Source organism: Ornithorhynchus anatinus, chromosome 7 (assembly GCF_004115215.2).
Source record: "Ornithorhynchus anatinus isolate Pmale09 chromosome 7, mOrnAna1.pri.v4, whole genome shotgun sequence".
Classification (NCBI taxonomy): domain Eukaryota; kingdom Metazoa; phylum Chordata; class Mammalia; order Monotremata; family Ornithorhynchidae; genus Ornithorhynchus; species Ornithorhynchus anatinus.
The window spans coordinates 82,571,642-82,586,186 of record NC_041734.1 but is presented as its reverse complement, the minus strand read 5'-3'; the positions used below and the strand labels follow the sequence as shown (position 1 = coordinate 82,586,186).

The 14,545-nt window shown below is 50.9% G+C and overlaps 1 protein-coding gene across 2 annotated transcripts in view; it reads left to right on the top strand.

Moving 5' to 3' along the window:
- ANKAR (ankyrin and armadillo repeat containing) overlaps positions 1–14,545 on the top strand; it is a 35,992-nt gene that overhangs the window by 6,136 nt on the left and 15,311 nt on the right. For both annotated transcript variants that reach the window (XM_029069739.2, XM_029069741.2), the window contains 7 exons: positions 1–107; positions 2,696–2,876; positions 4,043–4,262; positions 5,111–5,152; positions 6,243–6,450; positions 9,083–9,291; positions 12,564–12,668. In XM_029069739.2, the coding sequence (XP_028925572.1) occupies positions 1–107; positions 2,696–2,876; positions 4,043–4,262; positions 5,111–5,152; positions 6,243–6,450; positions 9,083–9,291; positions 12,564–12,668 (1,072 nt within the window). The remainder of the gene's footprint in view (positions 108–2,695; positions 2,877–4,042; positions 4,263–5,110; positions 5,153–6,242; positions 6,451–9,082; positions 9,292–12,563; positions 12,669–14,545) is intronic.

Sequence of the window (14,545 nt, the reverse complement as noted above, 5' to 3'; positions counted from 1 at the left end):
GAGGCTTATGATGATATCCAGAACTGTGCTTCTTGTATGCTTCTGGAATCAGATTCATCGTATAGAGCACACTATCCCATTCCCATCATGGAATTTCATGGAAGAAGGTAAGGAGCTTTCAGAAATTATTCCTATTAGTCAGAAACTCCTCATTTAGTCCCCCTAAAACCACTCTCCCCATCTCACTGGTGACACCGCCGGCCCCATCGTACCAGAAACCCGTCTTCTCTTCATCGTCGTTCTAGACTGTGGCTCGTCCTCTAGACTGTAAGCTCGTTGTGGGTAGAGAATATATCTGTTATCTCGCCATCTTGTACTCTCCCAAGCCCTAACTACAGTGCTCTCCATACGGTAATCGTTCAATAAATATCACTGATTGATTGATTGATCGTTCAACTCCCACAGTCAGTCCACCACCAAACATCTCCTGCCGCCACCCCCTCCCTCTCCACCCAAACTGCCGCCCTCACCCTGGTCCGAGCTCTGGTCTTGCCTTGACTAAGCTCTGGCGTCAGCCTCCTCGCCTGCAGCCTCTTCCCGCTCCCTTCCAGATTCCTCTCTGCTGCCTCTGCCCGGATCATCTTCCTGAAGCATCCAGGCTCTCCCCGGCCTGGTCCCACCTCCCCACTCTGCTGTGCTGTCCCGCTGTCCCCGGCCCGCCTCCATCTCTGCTCCTGCCACGCCCACCTTTGCTCACTCTGTTCCCCGGCCGGGGACTCCTTCCCTCCCCCACATTCATATATGATGTCTGCCTCCCCTCCTCTAGACTCATTGTGCATAGGGAAGGTGTCTGTTTATTGTTGTAGTGTACTCTCCCAGTGCTTAGTACAGTGCTTCTGCACTCAATAAATAGGACAGTAAGCACTCAATAAATATGATTGATTGAATGAATGAAAGAATGAATGAATTCAAACCCCTTCTGACGTCTCCCCTCCTCCAACAATAAGCTTTCCCTCATTCCTCTCTCAACCCGCTGAACCATAATTATTCCCTCAGTCTATCTCTAGCTTGATGGTTTCTTCTCCACAGCTTTCAAACATGCTCACATCCCCCCATCCTAAAACAACCCTCCTTTGATGCCACAGCTTCACTTATCGCCCCATTTCCCTCCTTCCATTCCTCTCCAAACTCCTAGAGTTGTCTCCACCTCCTGCCTCAAATTCCTTTCCTCCAATTCTCTCCTTGACCCTCTCCCATTAGACTTCTGCCTCCTTCACTCTACCAAAACTTCCCTCTCTTAGATCACCAAAGAGCTCCTTTTGCCAAATCCAACAGCCTCTACTCTATCCTAATCCTCTCAGACCTCTTAGGTGCTTTCCTTGCTGTTGGTCACCCCCTTCTCCTTGAAACGTTATCCAACCTTAGCTTCACTGACACTGTCCTGTCCTGGTTCTCCTCCTATCTCTCTGGCCACTCATTCTCCATCTCTTCTGTCAGCTCCTCTTCTGCCTCCCATCCTTTAACTGTGGGAGCCCCTCAGAGCTCAGTTTTGGGTCCCCTTCTATTCTCCATCTACACACACTTTCTTGTAAAACTCAGCAGCATGGCATAGTGGATAGAGCACGGGCCTAGAGTCAAGAAGGTCATGGATTCTAATCCCAGCTCTGCCACTTCTTCGATGTGTGACCATGGGCAATTCACTTCACTTCTCTGTGCCTCAGTTACCTCACCTGTAAAATGGGGATTAAGACTGTGAGCCCTATGTTGGACAGGGACAATGTCCAACCCAGTCATCTTGTATATACTCCGGAGCTTAAAATAGTGCCTGGAACATAGCAAGTGCTTAATGAATAACATAATTATTATTATTATTATTCATTCCCATGCCTTCAACTACCATCTCTACGCAGATGATTTCCAAATCTACCTCTCCAGCCCTGTTCGCTCTCCTTCTCTATAGTCTTTTATTTCCTCCTGTCTTTAGGACATCTCTCCCTGGATGTCCCACCAACACCTCAATGTTAACATGTCCAAAACAGAACTCTTCAACTTTCTACCCAAATCCTTTCCTCCCCCAACATTCCCATCACTGTAGACAGCACCACCTTCCTCCTTGTCTCACATTCCCGTAACCTAGGTGTTCTTCTTGACTCATCTCATTCAACCCACAGAATCAATCTGACACCAATTCCTGTCAGTCTCACCTTTACAACCTTGCTAAAATCCACCCTTTCTTCTCCATCCAAACTGCTACCACGTTAATCCAAGCACTTATCCTAACTTACCTCGATTACTGCATCAGTCTCTCCCCACTCCAGTCTGTACTTCACTCTTCTACCCGGATCATTTTTCTAAAAAAAATCAAAAAAGATCTAAAAAAGATCATTCAGTCTGCATCTCCCCACTCCTCTAGACCCTCCAGGGTTTGCCCATCCACCTCCGCATCAAAGCACTCAGTCACCTTGCCCCCCCACCTTATCTCCCTGATCTACTCCAACCCAGTCCGCACACTTCACTCCTCTAATGCCAACCTATTCACTGTGCCTCGATTTCATTTTTCATATCAATTCTTGCCATGCTGTTGGCTGAAATTTCACCGGTTGGTCAATTCAACCACAGTTAAATACACTTCTAACTGCATTTTTGTTTTCACTAGACTTTGATGGATAAGGAAATCAGAGCCGTCATTATAAACCATGAATCTAAAACAGTCACTTCAAAGTTGACAGATCCTTTCCTTTTATACTTGCATCAGCTACTACGTGATCGGCATCGAGCTGGAAACGTTCTACCAGCAGCTGTTTAAGACTCAGTGGTGGGGGGCCATCAGCGAGATCATGAACACCCTGAGGCCAAAAAGGCTTCCACTGTCCGACATTCAGTTGCACGAGCAGTTCAAGAAAAAATTTGGCTTCAAAAAAGCTATAAAATGCAAGGTAATTGCGGGGAAGGGGTACTACACCTCCCTGTGCTGATTCTGGGTTCACTGGGGACAGGGCAGGAGGCCTGTCTGAACCTACTCCATCCACGTTGGCCTGACAAAACTCACTGCCACCTAGGAGAGACCAAGTGACCGGCAGCCCCTCCGGAGCGGGGATCGTGTCTTCTGACTCCCTCTACCAACTCTGTTGTGTTGTACTCTCCCAAGTGCTTAGTACAGTGCCCTGTCCATAGTAAGCGCTCAACAAATAACACTGATTGTACATTTCCAAGCACCTAAATACAGCACCCTGCCCACGGTGAGCTTACAGGCTAGGTGGGAGGAGACAGATGTGGCTTAGGGGAAAGAGCGTGAGCTTGGGCATCAGAGGATGTGGGTTCTAATCCCACATCTGCTACTTGTCTGCTGTGTGTCCTTGGGCAAGTCACTTAACTTCTCTATGCCTCAGTTACCTCATCTGTAAAATGGGGATTAAAAGTTTGAGCCCCAGGTGGGTCAACCTGATCACCCTGTATCTATCCAGTGCTTAGAACAATGCTTGGGACATCATAAGTGCTTAATAAATACCATCATCATTATTATTACTATTACATAAAATTTCAGATATGTACATAAGTGCTGTGGGACTGGGAGAGGGGGAAGAGCAAAGGGAGCAAGTCAGGGTGACACAGAAGGGAGTGGGAGATGAGGAAAAGTGGGGTTTAGTCTGGGAAGGCCTCTTGGAGGAGATGGGCCTTCAATTAGAGAAGCAGTGGAAAGAGCCCGGGCTTGGAAGTCAGAGGTCATGGGTTTGAATCCCGGCTCCGCCACTTGTCAGCTGTGTGACTGTGGGCAAGTCACTTCACTTCTCTGTGCCTCAGTTCCCTCATCTGTCAAATGGGGATTAACTGTGAGCCTCACGTGGGACAACCTGATGACCCTGTATCTCTCCCAGTGCTTAGAACAGTGCTCTGCACATAGTAAGCGCTTAACAAATACCAACATTATTATTATTATTATTATTATTATTAATAAGGCTTTGAAGCGGGGAAGAGTAATTGATGGATTTGACAGAGGGTGTTCCAGGCCACAGGCAGTACTAGTTGGGCTAGGGTTTGGCAGTGAGATAGGTGAAATGGTTTTGGACAAACTGATGATGGGGCACCCTTGCTGCGGTTTCAGAGTCTGCCCTATGGCATGAAGTCTGCCGCCGAAAGAGGGCTGACTGCCATCTTTTACACATTTTGCCGCAAGACGTCCACCTCGAGCCTCAATGTCATCGACGAGTTGGGCTATGCCATTCTGCATCACGCAGCCCTGCACAACCGGGTGCCCATTATCTGCCAGCTGGCCAACGTCCACCTCAACATCAACCAGAGGCGCTACATCTTGTCCAACCAAGGTAGAGTGAGAGCCGGGCTCGGACCTCCTCCTCCCTTCACCGCCACTGCCCACTTCATCAGGGATCAGGGCTGGCAAGCCACGGCAGGGATGGAGCCGGGTGAACACTTCCGAGGCTGTGCCCCCGATGGCGGGGACGCCGAGGTCTGGCTGGCATCTCCCGGGTCGGAACACCTGGGTGGGACCCCAGGGTGCTTGGAGAAGCAATGTGGCCTAGTGGAAGGAGCACAGGCCTGGGAGTCAGAGGACCTTGGTACGGCTCTGCCACTTGGCAGCTGTGTGACTGTGGGCAAGTCACTTAACTTCTCTGTGCCTCAGTTACCTCTTCTGTAAAATGGGGATTAAGACCGTGAGCCCCATGTGGGACAACCTGATTCCCCTGTGTCTACCCCAGCCCTTAGAACAGTGCTCTGCACATAGTAAGTGCTTAACAAATACCAGCATTATTATTAATCCTGACTCCACCTCTTGCCTGCTGGGTGACAGGTCATTTCACTTGAGCAAGTCATTTCAAATCTCTAGGCCTCAGTTTCATCACCTGTAAAGTGGGGCTTCAAAACTTGTTCTCTCCCTTCTTAGACTATGAGCCCAAATGGAACAGGGCCGTTGTCTGATCTGATTAACTTGTATCTTCCCCAGAGTTTAGAACAGCATCTGACATGTAGTAAGTGCTTAACAAAAAACATTATTATTCTAAAATAAGTCCTTCCCAAATACCACGTTTTTTATCCTTCTGATTATTATTATCATTATTATTATATAGGACATCTATCATGCACTGGAAATCCTCCTAAGAATTATGATGTAGCATGGTAGTCAAGTTCATTCTTGAAATATGTTTTATTTTAGGAAAAGATTTAACAAAACCCCACAACAAAAGCGAGAGAAATGGTAAGACAAAAACAAAATGGCAAGTGATTTCACAACAGATTAGATCCAACCTAACCTCTTTTCTTTGAATACTTTGCCTAGATTTCGCAAACAGGTCTTTGGGGTAAAAGTCTAGGGAAGAGTGCACTTGGAGGTGGAAGGGAGAATGGCCGGCCCCTGACCCAGTGAGAACTTTGGGCCGTGTCCTCCTCTCCGGAAGAGAATGCCCAGCCCCCAGCCCTGGGGAGAATTTTGGGTGGGGCTTCAGGCCAGGGAGGAGAATGCTGGTCTCCCGTCCTGGCAGAAACTTTGGGCATGGTCCTCTCCCAGGGAGGAGATTTTGGGTCCCCTTGCCTGGCAAGAGTATTCAATCATGTCCTCACCATGGGAGGAGGATGGCTATCCCCTGACCAGTGAGAGTGTGGGACCAGAGCCCTGCCGTAGGAGGAGAATGCCTATCCTGTGACCTCATGAGAGTTTTGGGTGGTGCCCTGGCCCAAATGGAGAATGCCAGTCCTCTGGCCTGGCGAGAACGTTAGGCCAAGTCCTCACCCCAAGTGCATTCCTAGGGGAGAGACGTCTTGCTTTGAGGTGACCGTTCCTTGCCCCGCTTTGTCCATTCCAACCTCAGCTTTCAGAACAGTGATGGGGGGTCACAAGGGGCCGAGGAGGGACCTTCTGGCTAAGTGGCCCCGGACTAGGCCCAGGAGCATTTTGGGCAGCTGAGATGTCCTGATGGGTCGGAGTGGGTGGGTGAGGGGTCGGAGATCAGCAAGCAGCAAAGTGGCCACGGAGCCGTTCTTGGCTTGGGTTCCCCGGTAGCTGCACCCAGTGAGGAAGATGTGCCGGGTCACGCGCCATGGGTTATCCCACACCCAAGGAAGTGGGCATCACTGCCAGAGCTGAGTGAAGGCATTTCCCGGGCTCTCTGAGCCCATTCCTGGGCATCGATTCCCAAGTGGGCTTGCGGGGGGCACGGAGCCGATGGATGAGCAGTCATCCCAATGGGAGGACTGGGTGGGGAGACTGGCCGGGGTGCGGGCCGGACAGGCTGGCTGGGGCGGGGAGGCCGGGGCCCGGGATCTGAGCCCTGTTCTCTGTGGTGGCTCAGTCCTAGGGGTGACCCCACTCCATCTGGCCGCCCAGTGTGGGTCCCTGGAAGCTCTGAACTGCCTGCTGGTCCTGCGGGCGGACATGGGGCTGCCGGAGCGGCGGGGATGGCTGCCCATCCACTACGCCGCCTTCTACGACAACATCTGCTGCATCATCGTCCTCTGCCGGAAGGAGCCACAGCTACTGGAGGCCGAGACCGTGGCCGAGTGAGGGCCGCACCTCGGGCCGGACCACCGGAGCCAGACACGGCCCCGCCGGGCATTCCCGGGGCGCTGGGGAGGGGGCCGCTGTCTGTGGGAAAACCACAGGGCTCCGGATAGGGTCCCAGAGGGAGAGTGGCCATGATGGGATGTGGGGAGACAGAGTGTTCCCTCCGGTGCTCCTGCCCGGGAAGGGCCCTCTTCCAGACTGCCGCCTTCCTGCCCAGCTCTCCGCCTCTTGCTCCCAGACCTCTCCCTCCACTCCCAGGGCCCAGCCCCTCATGCCCAGCCCTCCGCCTCCCACCCGCAGTCCGGGACTGACCCTGGCCTGTCATTCCTTGCCTGGACGTTGCCTGTGGCTTTGCCCCACTCGTGCACTCACAGTCTCTCTCCCTCTCCCCCTCTCCTTCTCCCTCCCTCTCTAATAATAATAATTATTATTATGGTACTTGTTAAGTGCTTACAAAGTGCCAAGCACTGTCCTAAGCAATAGGGTAGATACAGGTTAATCAGGTTGGACTCAGTCTCTTTCCCACAAGGGGCTCACACTTTTATCCCCATTTTACAGATGAGGAAACAAAGACCCAGAGAATAATAATAATAATGGTATTTGTTAAGCGCTTACTATGTGCCAAGCACTGTTCTTAGCACTGGGGTAGATACAAGGTTATCAGGTTGTCCCACGTGGGGTTTACAGTCTTAATCCCCATTTTACAGATGAGGTAACTGAGGCACAGAGAAATAAAGAGACTTGCCCGAAGTCACACAGCAGACAAGTGGCGGAGCTGGGATTAGAACCCACATAATAATAATAATGATAGTATTTGTTAAGTGCTTACTATGTGCCAAGCACTGTTCTTAGCACTGGGGGGATACAAGGTAATCAGATTGTCCCACATGGAGCTCGCAGTATTAATCCCCATTTTACAGATGAGGGAACTGAGGCACAGAGAAGTGAAGTGACTTGCCCAAAGTCACACAGCTATTTATTGCTCTTGATTCTATTTATTGCCATTGTTCTTGTCTGTCCGTCTCCCCCGATTAGACTCTAAGCCTGTCAAAGGGCAGGGACTGTCTCTATCTGTCGCCGATTTGTCCATTCCAAGCGCTTAATACAGTGCTCTGCACATAGTAAGCGCTCAATAAATACTATTGAATGATTGAATGAAAGTGGCAGAGCAGGGATTAGAAACCATGACCTCTGATTCCCCAGCCCGTGCTCTTTCCACTGAGCCATGCTGCTTCTCATCCTTCTGACTCCCAGGCCCGGGCTTTATCCACTAAGCCACGTTGCTCGCTCTCGCTCAGGGCATTCGGCCCTACTGAGAGGACTCCAGCCCTGGGGACCGACTGGAGCAGGGCTGCGAGGGAACATGGCATTGTCTCCCTCTGGGCATCAGCCAGCAGCCCTCAATCACTGGCGTGAGGTGGCGGGGTCTAGAGGAAAGAACAGTAGGCTGGGAGCCAGGAGACCCGTGCTCTAGGCCCACCTCCACCACTGGCCTTGGGCAAGCCACTGGACCTCCCTGGGCCTCCCTGGGGTCCTCATCATGAAAATGGGAAGTGACCCCCTCTCTCCCTCCCTCTTTGGGCCGCCGAGCCCCGAGTGAGAGGAAATTCGTGCACGGCACAGAGGAAGTGCTTGGTAAATCCCATCGTCATTGTTATTATTTAAGGAGCATGAAGTTTTCTACTAACTGCTCAGCAGAGTCTATCAGAGACAAGACAGGTTTCCTGTTCTTAAGCAGTTTACAGTCAAATGGGGGAGGCTGGCGGTCAGGTAGGCGGGGGGCAGGCAGACAGACCTGGCTGGAGCAGGAGGCAGGGTGAGTCTCAGACCCTTTCAGACAGGAGGGAGCTGAGCCTCGGTGGCAGTGTCTCCAGTCACACCCCCTGCCACTGCCCGAGCCCCCAAGGAGACGTGGTCCTCGACCCAGATGGCAAGGGCATTGCCATGGCAGGCAGAAGTGGGACAACGACAATGGCAAAAGCCACCGAGGTTCTCCGGGCCCAAATTTCCTCCAGGCTCAACTTTGCTTCCTCCCCGTGCCCTTAATGCAGGGCAAAATGTCCAGGGGACCAAATGTTAGGTATGGCATGCTCTAATAAATAAATCAATAATTATGGTATTTGTTAAGCACTTACTATGTGCCAGGCACTGTACTAAGTGCTGGGGTGGAGACAAGCAAATCAGGTCAGACCCAGTCACTGTCCCACATGGGGACTCACAGTCTCGTTCCCCATTTTCCAGATGAGATAACTGAGGCCCAGAGAAGCGAAGTGACTTGCCCAAGGTCATCCAGCAGACATGTGGTGGGGCTGGGATTAGAACCCATGACCTTTTGACTCCCAGGCCCATACTCTATCCATCTCCCCATGCTGCTTCTCTGCCCTACTGGGAGCACAGGTCACCCGGATCGCTGGAAAGGTATCAGCAGCTGGGGGGCCTCGGAGCGAGTGAGATGAAACCACGGCCACCTTCCCGCTTTGGGGCTGCCGGCACTGAGTGGCTGGACCTCATGTGGGGCGTTCCCCAAGATGGTCCAGTGGGAAGGACTGTGTCCGCAGGCCTGGGATGGGTGGGTGGAAGGGGCCGGCCCGGGCCAGACCCCTCTCTCCTCTGCCCCGTCTCTTCCAGGGACCAGTGCACTCCACTGCTCCTGACGGTGATGTCTGGGGCCCTGGACACCTTCCAGTACCTGTTTTCCCTTGGGGCGAACTGGAAAAAAACAGACCAGAAAGGGCGGAACGTCATCCACCTGTCAGTGCTCAACTTCCACCCCGAAGTGGTCAAGCACCTCATAGAGCTGGACATCCCCGAGCTACCCGTCTGGAAGACTCTGGTGGGTAAGTGAGCGAGGGTGCCCTCTCCTAGCCTCTCCCCGCCCTCCCACCGGGTGGAGGCCATCTGACCCCCGGCCTTTCCATTGGTCCTCGGGGCTCGGAAGTGGTGGCTTAAGCTCTATTTGGCCAGGTCTGCAGTTGGATCTCCACCCCCTCTTCACCTCTCCCTCGGCCCCGCAGCACTTATGTCCAGATCCATCATTTATTTATTCATTCATTCATTCAGTCAGTCGTATTTATGGAGCACTTACTGTGTGCAGAGCACTGTGCTAAGCGCTTGGGAGAGGACAAAACAACAATAAACAGATGCATCCCCCTGCCCATGATGAGCTTGCAGTCTAGAGCTGGGGAGACAGACATTCATAGAAATAAATAAATTACAGATATGGACATAAGCTAGCGTGCTTCCCCATAAGCCCGGTGTCAGGTAAGCATCACACAAAATAGCCCTAGGAATTTTATAGAACTCCCATAAAAGAACAACTGCAACAGGCAGGAAAACATGCCCACATCAACCTCAGTCTACTAGTGCTATTTACTCACAGTAATGTCTGTCTCCCCATCTAGACTAGAAGCTCCTTGTGGACAAGGAACATGTCTACCAACCCTGTTGTATTGTACTGTTGTATTGTATTGTTGTACTGTATATTGTATTGAGAAGCAATGTGGCTTAGTGAAATGAGAACGGACTTGGGAGTCAGAGGTCGTCAGAGGTCGTGGGTTCTAAACCCGGCTCTGCCATTTGTCAACTGTGTGACTTGTCAGCTTGTTGTACTCAATGAGCGGAGTGGCAGTGACAGGCCCTGGGAGGCTCAGATGTGGCTGCCAGCTGTGCCCCACTGCTCCAAGGGCCTCAGGGACTGGAACAATGGTCAATCGACCAACCAAATAATCAGTGGTATTTATTAAGCATTGAATACTGTACTAAGTGCTTGGGAGAGTACATTATATAAGCATGTGGCCTGGGTTGTAGTAAGGAGAGTAGCGAGGTGAGGTAGGAGGGGGCAAGGTGATTGAGAGGTTTAAAGCCAATGGTAAGGAGTTTCTGTTTGATGCGGAGGTGGATAGACAGTCACTTGGGTTTCTTATAGAGAAGCAGTGTGGCTCAGTGGAAAAAGCCCAGGCTTGGGAGTCAGAGGTCATGGGTTCAAATAGTGGCTCAGCCACTTGTCAGCTGTGTGACTTTGGGCAAGTCACTTCACTTCTCTGGGCCTCTGGGCCTTCACTTCTCAGTTACCCCATCTCTAAAATGGGAATTAAGACTGTGAGCCTCACCTGGGACAACTTGATCACCCTGTATCCTTCCCAGTGCTTAGAACAGTGCTTGGCACATAGTAAGTGCTTAACAAATGCCATTATTATTATTATTATTATTGAGGAGTGGGAAAACATGGCCTGAATGTTTCTGTAGAAAAATGATCTGGACAGCAGAGCGAAGTATCGACTGGAGCAGAGAGAGACAGGAGGCAGGGAGGTCAGCAAGGAGGCTGATACAGTAATCAAGGCAGGAGGCGATAAATGCTTGGATTAACGCGGTAGCAATTTGGATGGAGAGGAAAGAGCAGATTTTAGCAATGTTATGAAGGTCAAACCAGCTGGATTTAGAGATGAATCGAATATGTGGGTTGAATGAGAGGGAGGAGTCAAGGATAATGCCAGGGTTATGGGCTTGTGAGACAGGAAGGATAGTGGTGCTGTCTACAGTGATGGGAAAGTCAGGGGAAGGACACGGTTTGGGTGGGAAGATAAAGAGTTCTATTTTGGCCATATTAAGTTTGAGGTGTTGACAGGACATCAAGTAGAGATGTCTTGAAGGCAGGAGGAAATGCGAGACTGCAGAGAGCAGAGAGATCAGGAATGGAGATGTAGATTTGGGCATCATCTGCATTAGAGTTGGTACTTGAAGCCATGGGAGTGAATAATAATAATAATAATGTTGGTAATTGTTAAGGGCTTACTATGTGCAGAGCACTGTTCTAAGCGCTGGGGTAGACACAGGGTAATCAGGTTGTCCCACGTGAGGCTCACAGTCTTAATCCCCATTTTACAGATGAGGTCACTGAGGCACAGGGAAGTGAAGAGACTTGCCCAAGACACACAGCTGACAAGTGGCAGAGCTGGGATTCAAACCCATGACCTTTCATTCATTCATTCAATAGTATTTATTGAGCGCTTACTATGTGCAGAGCACTGTACTAAGCGCTTGGAATGAACAAGTCGGCAACAGATAGAGACAGTCCCTGCCGTCTGATGGGCTTACAGTCTAATCGGGGGAGACGGACAGACAAGAACAATGGCGATAAATAGAGTCAAGGGGAAGAACATCTCGTAAAAACAATGGCAACTAAATAGAATCAAGGCGATGTACATTTCATTAACAAAATAAATAGACCTCTGACTCCCAAGCCCGGGCTTTTTCCACTGAGCCACGCTGCTTCCCAAGCAGTTCTCAGGAAGTTCTCCATGGGAGCAGGTGTGGGTAGAGAATAGAAAGGAACCCAGAACTGAACCCTGAGGGACCCCCACAGCTAGAGGGGTGGGAGGCTGAGGAGGAGCCCGTGAAGGATGGTGTCAATGAAGCAGAGGTCGGATAAAGTCTCCAGGGGATGGTCAAGGAGGGGCTGAGCACTCTCCAGGCCGAATGGGAAAGCCCGAACATTGGCCGTGAGCTCCAGCCCCTGGGTTTGGGTGAGCGTGATGTTGGCGGGCCGGCCTGGTTGGGCCCCTCCCATGTCCTTGCTCCATGCTCCCATGCTCTGTTCCATGCCATTTACTTATTGTCTGGGAGGTTCTCTGGGTAGCCCTCCTGGAGTTGTCAGAATTAGCTTCAGCTCAGGAACCAGCCGCCCCAAGACACCCCAGGATTTGGCGTCTGGAGCCTCCATCTCAGGCGCCCAGCTGGCCGGCGGGGAATGGCAACAGCTAGAGAAGCAGTGTGGCCTACTGGATAGAGCCCAGGCCTGGGAGTCAGAGGATCTGGGTTCTCATCCCGTCTCCACCACTTGTCTGCAGTTTGACCTTGGGCAAGTCACTTTACGTCTCCGGGCCTCAGTTCCCTCATCCGTAAAATGGGGATTAAGACTGTGAGCCCCACATGGGACATGGACTGTGTCCAACCTGATTAGATTATATCTACTCCAGTGCTTGGTTCAGTGCCCGGCACATGGCACTTAACAAATATCATTAAAAAAAGGCTTGTGATGGCAGGGTAAGAACCTTCATAGGAGCATAGCAGAGCACCACTCTGAAGACCCTAACCCCTTCTCGCCCCGCAGAGATGCTGAACTCTGAAAATTCCAAGCAGCGGCTGATGGCAGTCAAGTCCTTGGAAGTCATTTGCCTGGCAGAAGCCCAGTACTGGAAGTACATTTTAGACGCAGGTGATGTGAAGGAAGTTGAACAACTGTTTCTTCATGGGTGGAATATTATATGGATAGATCCAGGATGACTCCATGAGCTTTTCCCTCCTGTGGTGTAGGTTTGTTTTGGGAAGAGGTGTGGGCCCCAAAATGGCAGTCTTGGAAGGAAGGGCATGGTTTGGGACCGAACAAGTCCAGCGTGGAAAGCCTCTAATCCCATGTCGACTTCTACCTCCCTCCTTAAAGACTTTCATGCGATTCTGGACCTACTCAATCTGTAATCAATCAGTCGATTATATTTATTGAGTGTTTACTATGTGCAGAGCACTCTACTAAGCCCTGGGAGAGTAAACTGCAACAGGGTTGGCAGACATATTCCCCGTCCATAATGAGATCACAGTTTAGAGAGGGAGACAAACATTAAGATAAATAAGTATTCTGTAATATATAATTTCAAGATATGCACATACGTGCTCAGGGTTGAGGGTGGGGTGAAAATCAAATGCCCAAAGTGTATTTGCCAGATCCATGACCCTTGACCCTCAGCCCCCCTCCCATCCAGATCCCCTCATCTCCCCCCACCTCCCCTCTCCTCGCTCTCAATAAGCGAAATGAATTGGGGTTTCAGTCAGTCAGCTCTGATCACCAACTCTGCCCACAGCACTTTACTGAGCACCCAGGAGAGAGTGATGGAGGTTGGAGGTTAGGTTGAGTAGCTTATAGTGCTTAGTACAGTGCTGTGCACGCAGAACACGCTATTGATTGATAGATGATAATCTAGCGGGAGAACCAGACACAGAATTAGATAGAGAGAGAAGAAAAGAAAGGCAAAATAGATATGAAGCGGAGTGAGCGCTGACCCATGACGGGGTTTGAATGCCTAAGGGTGCGGTTGGGGCAGGAGTGCTTGGGTGGGATCAGGGGGAGATGAGAGATGAATCAGGGAAAGCATCCTGGAGGAAATGTGACTTGAAAGGGCTTTGAAGATAAGGAGGGCTTTGGTCAGGGTCTGCTGATGTCAGCGGGGAGGGAGAGCCAAGGAGCAGGGACAGGTTCATGGTGAGAGAGAGAGAGAGAGAGAGAGAGATGAAAACAAGGCCCAGTGAGTAGGATGGCTTGAGAGGAACCAAGAGTGCGAGCTGGGGTAGAGTGGGAGAAGAGAGTATCTTCATCTGTATCTTCAGAGGAGATCTCCTCCCTCCTCGCAAGTGCCACCCCCCTCCATCTGTGCTTCGGACCCCATTCCCATTCATCTTATAAAAACTATCGCCCCTTCCCTCCTCCCCGCCTGAACCTCCATCTTTAACCACTCGCTCTCCAACAGCTTCTTCCCCTCTGCCTTCAAACATGCCCATGTCTCCCATCCTAAAAAAGCCCTCTCTCGACCCCACTGCCCCTTCCAGTTATCACCCCATCTCCCTACTACCTTTCCTTTCCAAAATCCTATAACGAGTCATCTACACTCGTCACCTCAAATTCCTCAACTCCAACTCTCTCCTGGAACCCCTCCAATCTGGCTTCCGAAACTGCCCTCTCAAAGGTCACCCATGACCTCCTTCTTGCCAAATGCAATGACTCCTACTCTATTCTAACCCTTCTCGACCTCTCAGCTGCCTTTGACACTGTCGACCTCAACACATTAATAATGTTGGTATTTGTTAAGCGCTTACTATGTGCCGAGCACTGCATCCAACCTTGGCTTCAGGGACTCCGTCCTCTCCTGGTTCTCCTCTTCTCTCTCTGGCCGTTCACTCTCAGTCGCCTTCGCAGACTCCTCCTCCCCCTCCCATCCCCTAACTGTAGGGGTTCCTCAAGGGTCAGTTCTTGGCCCTCTTCTGTTCTCCATCTATACTCACTCCCTTAGTGAACTCATTTGCTCCCGCAGCTTCAACTATCAT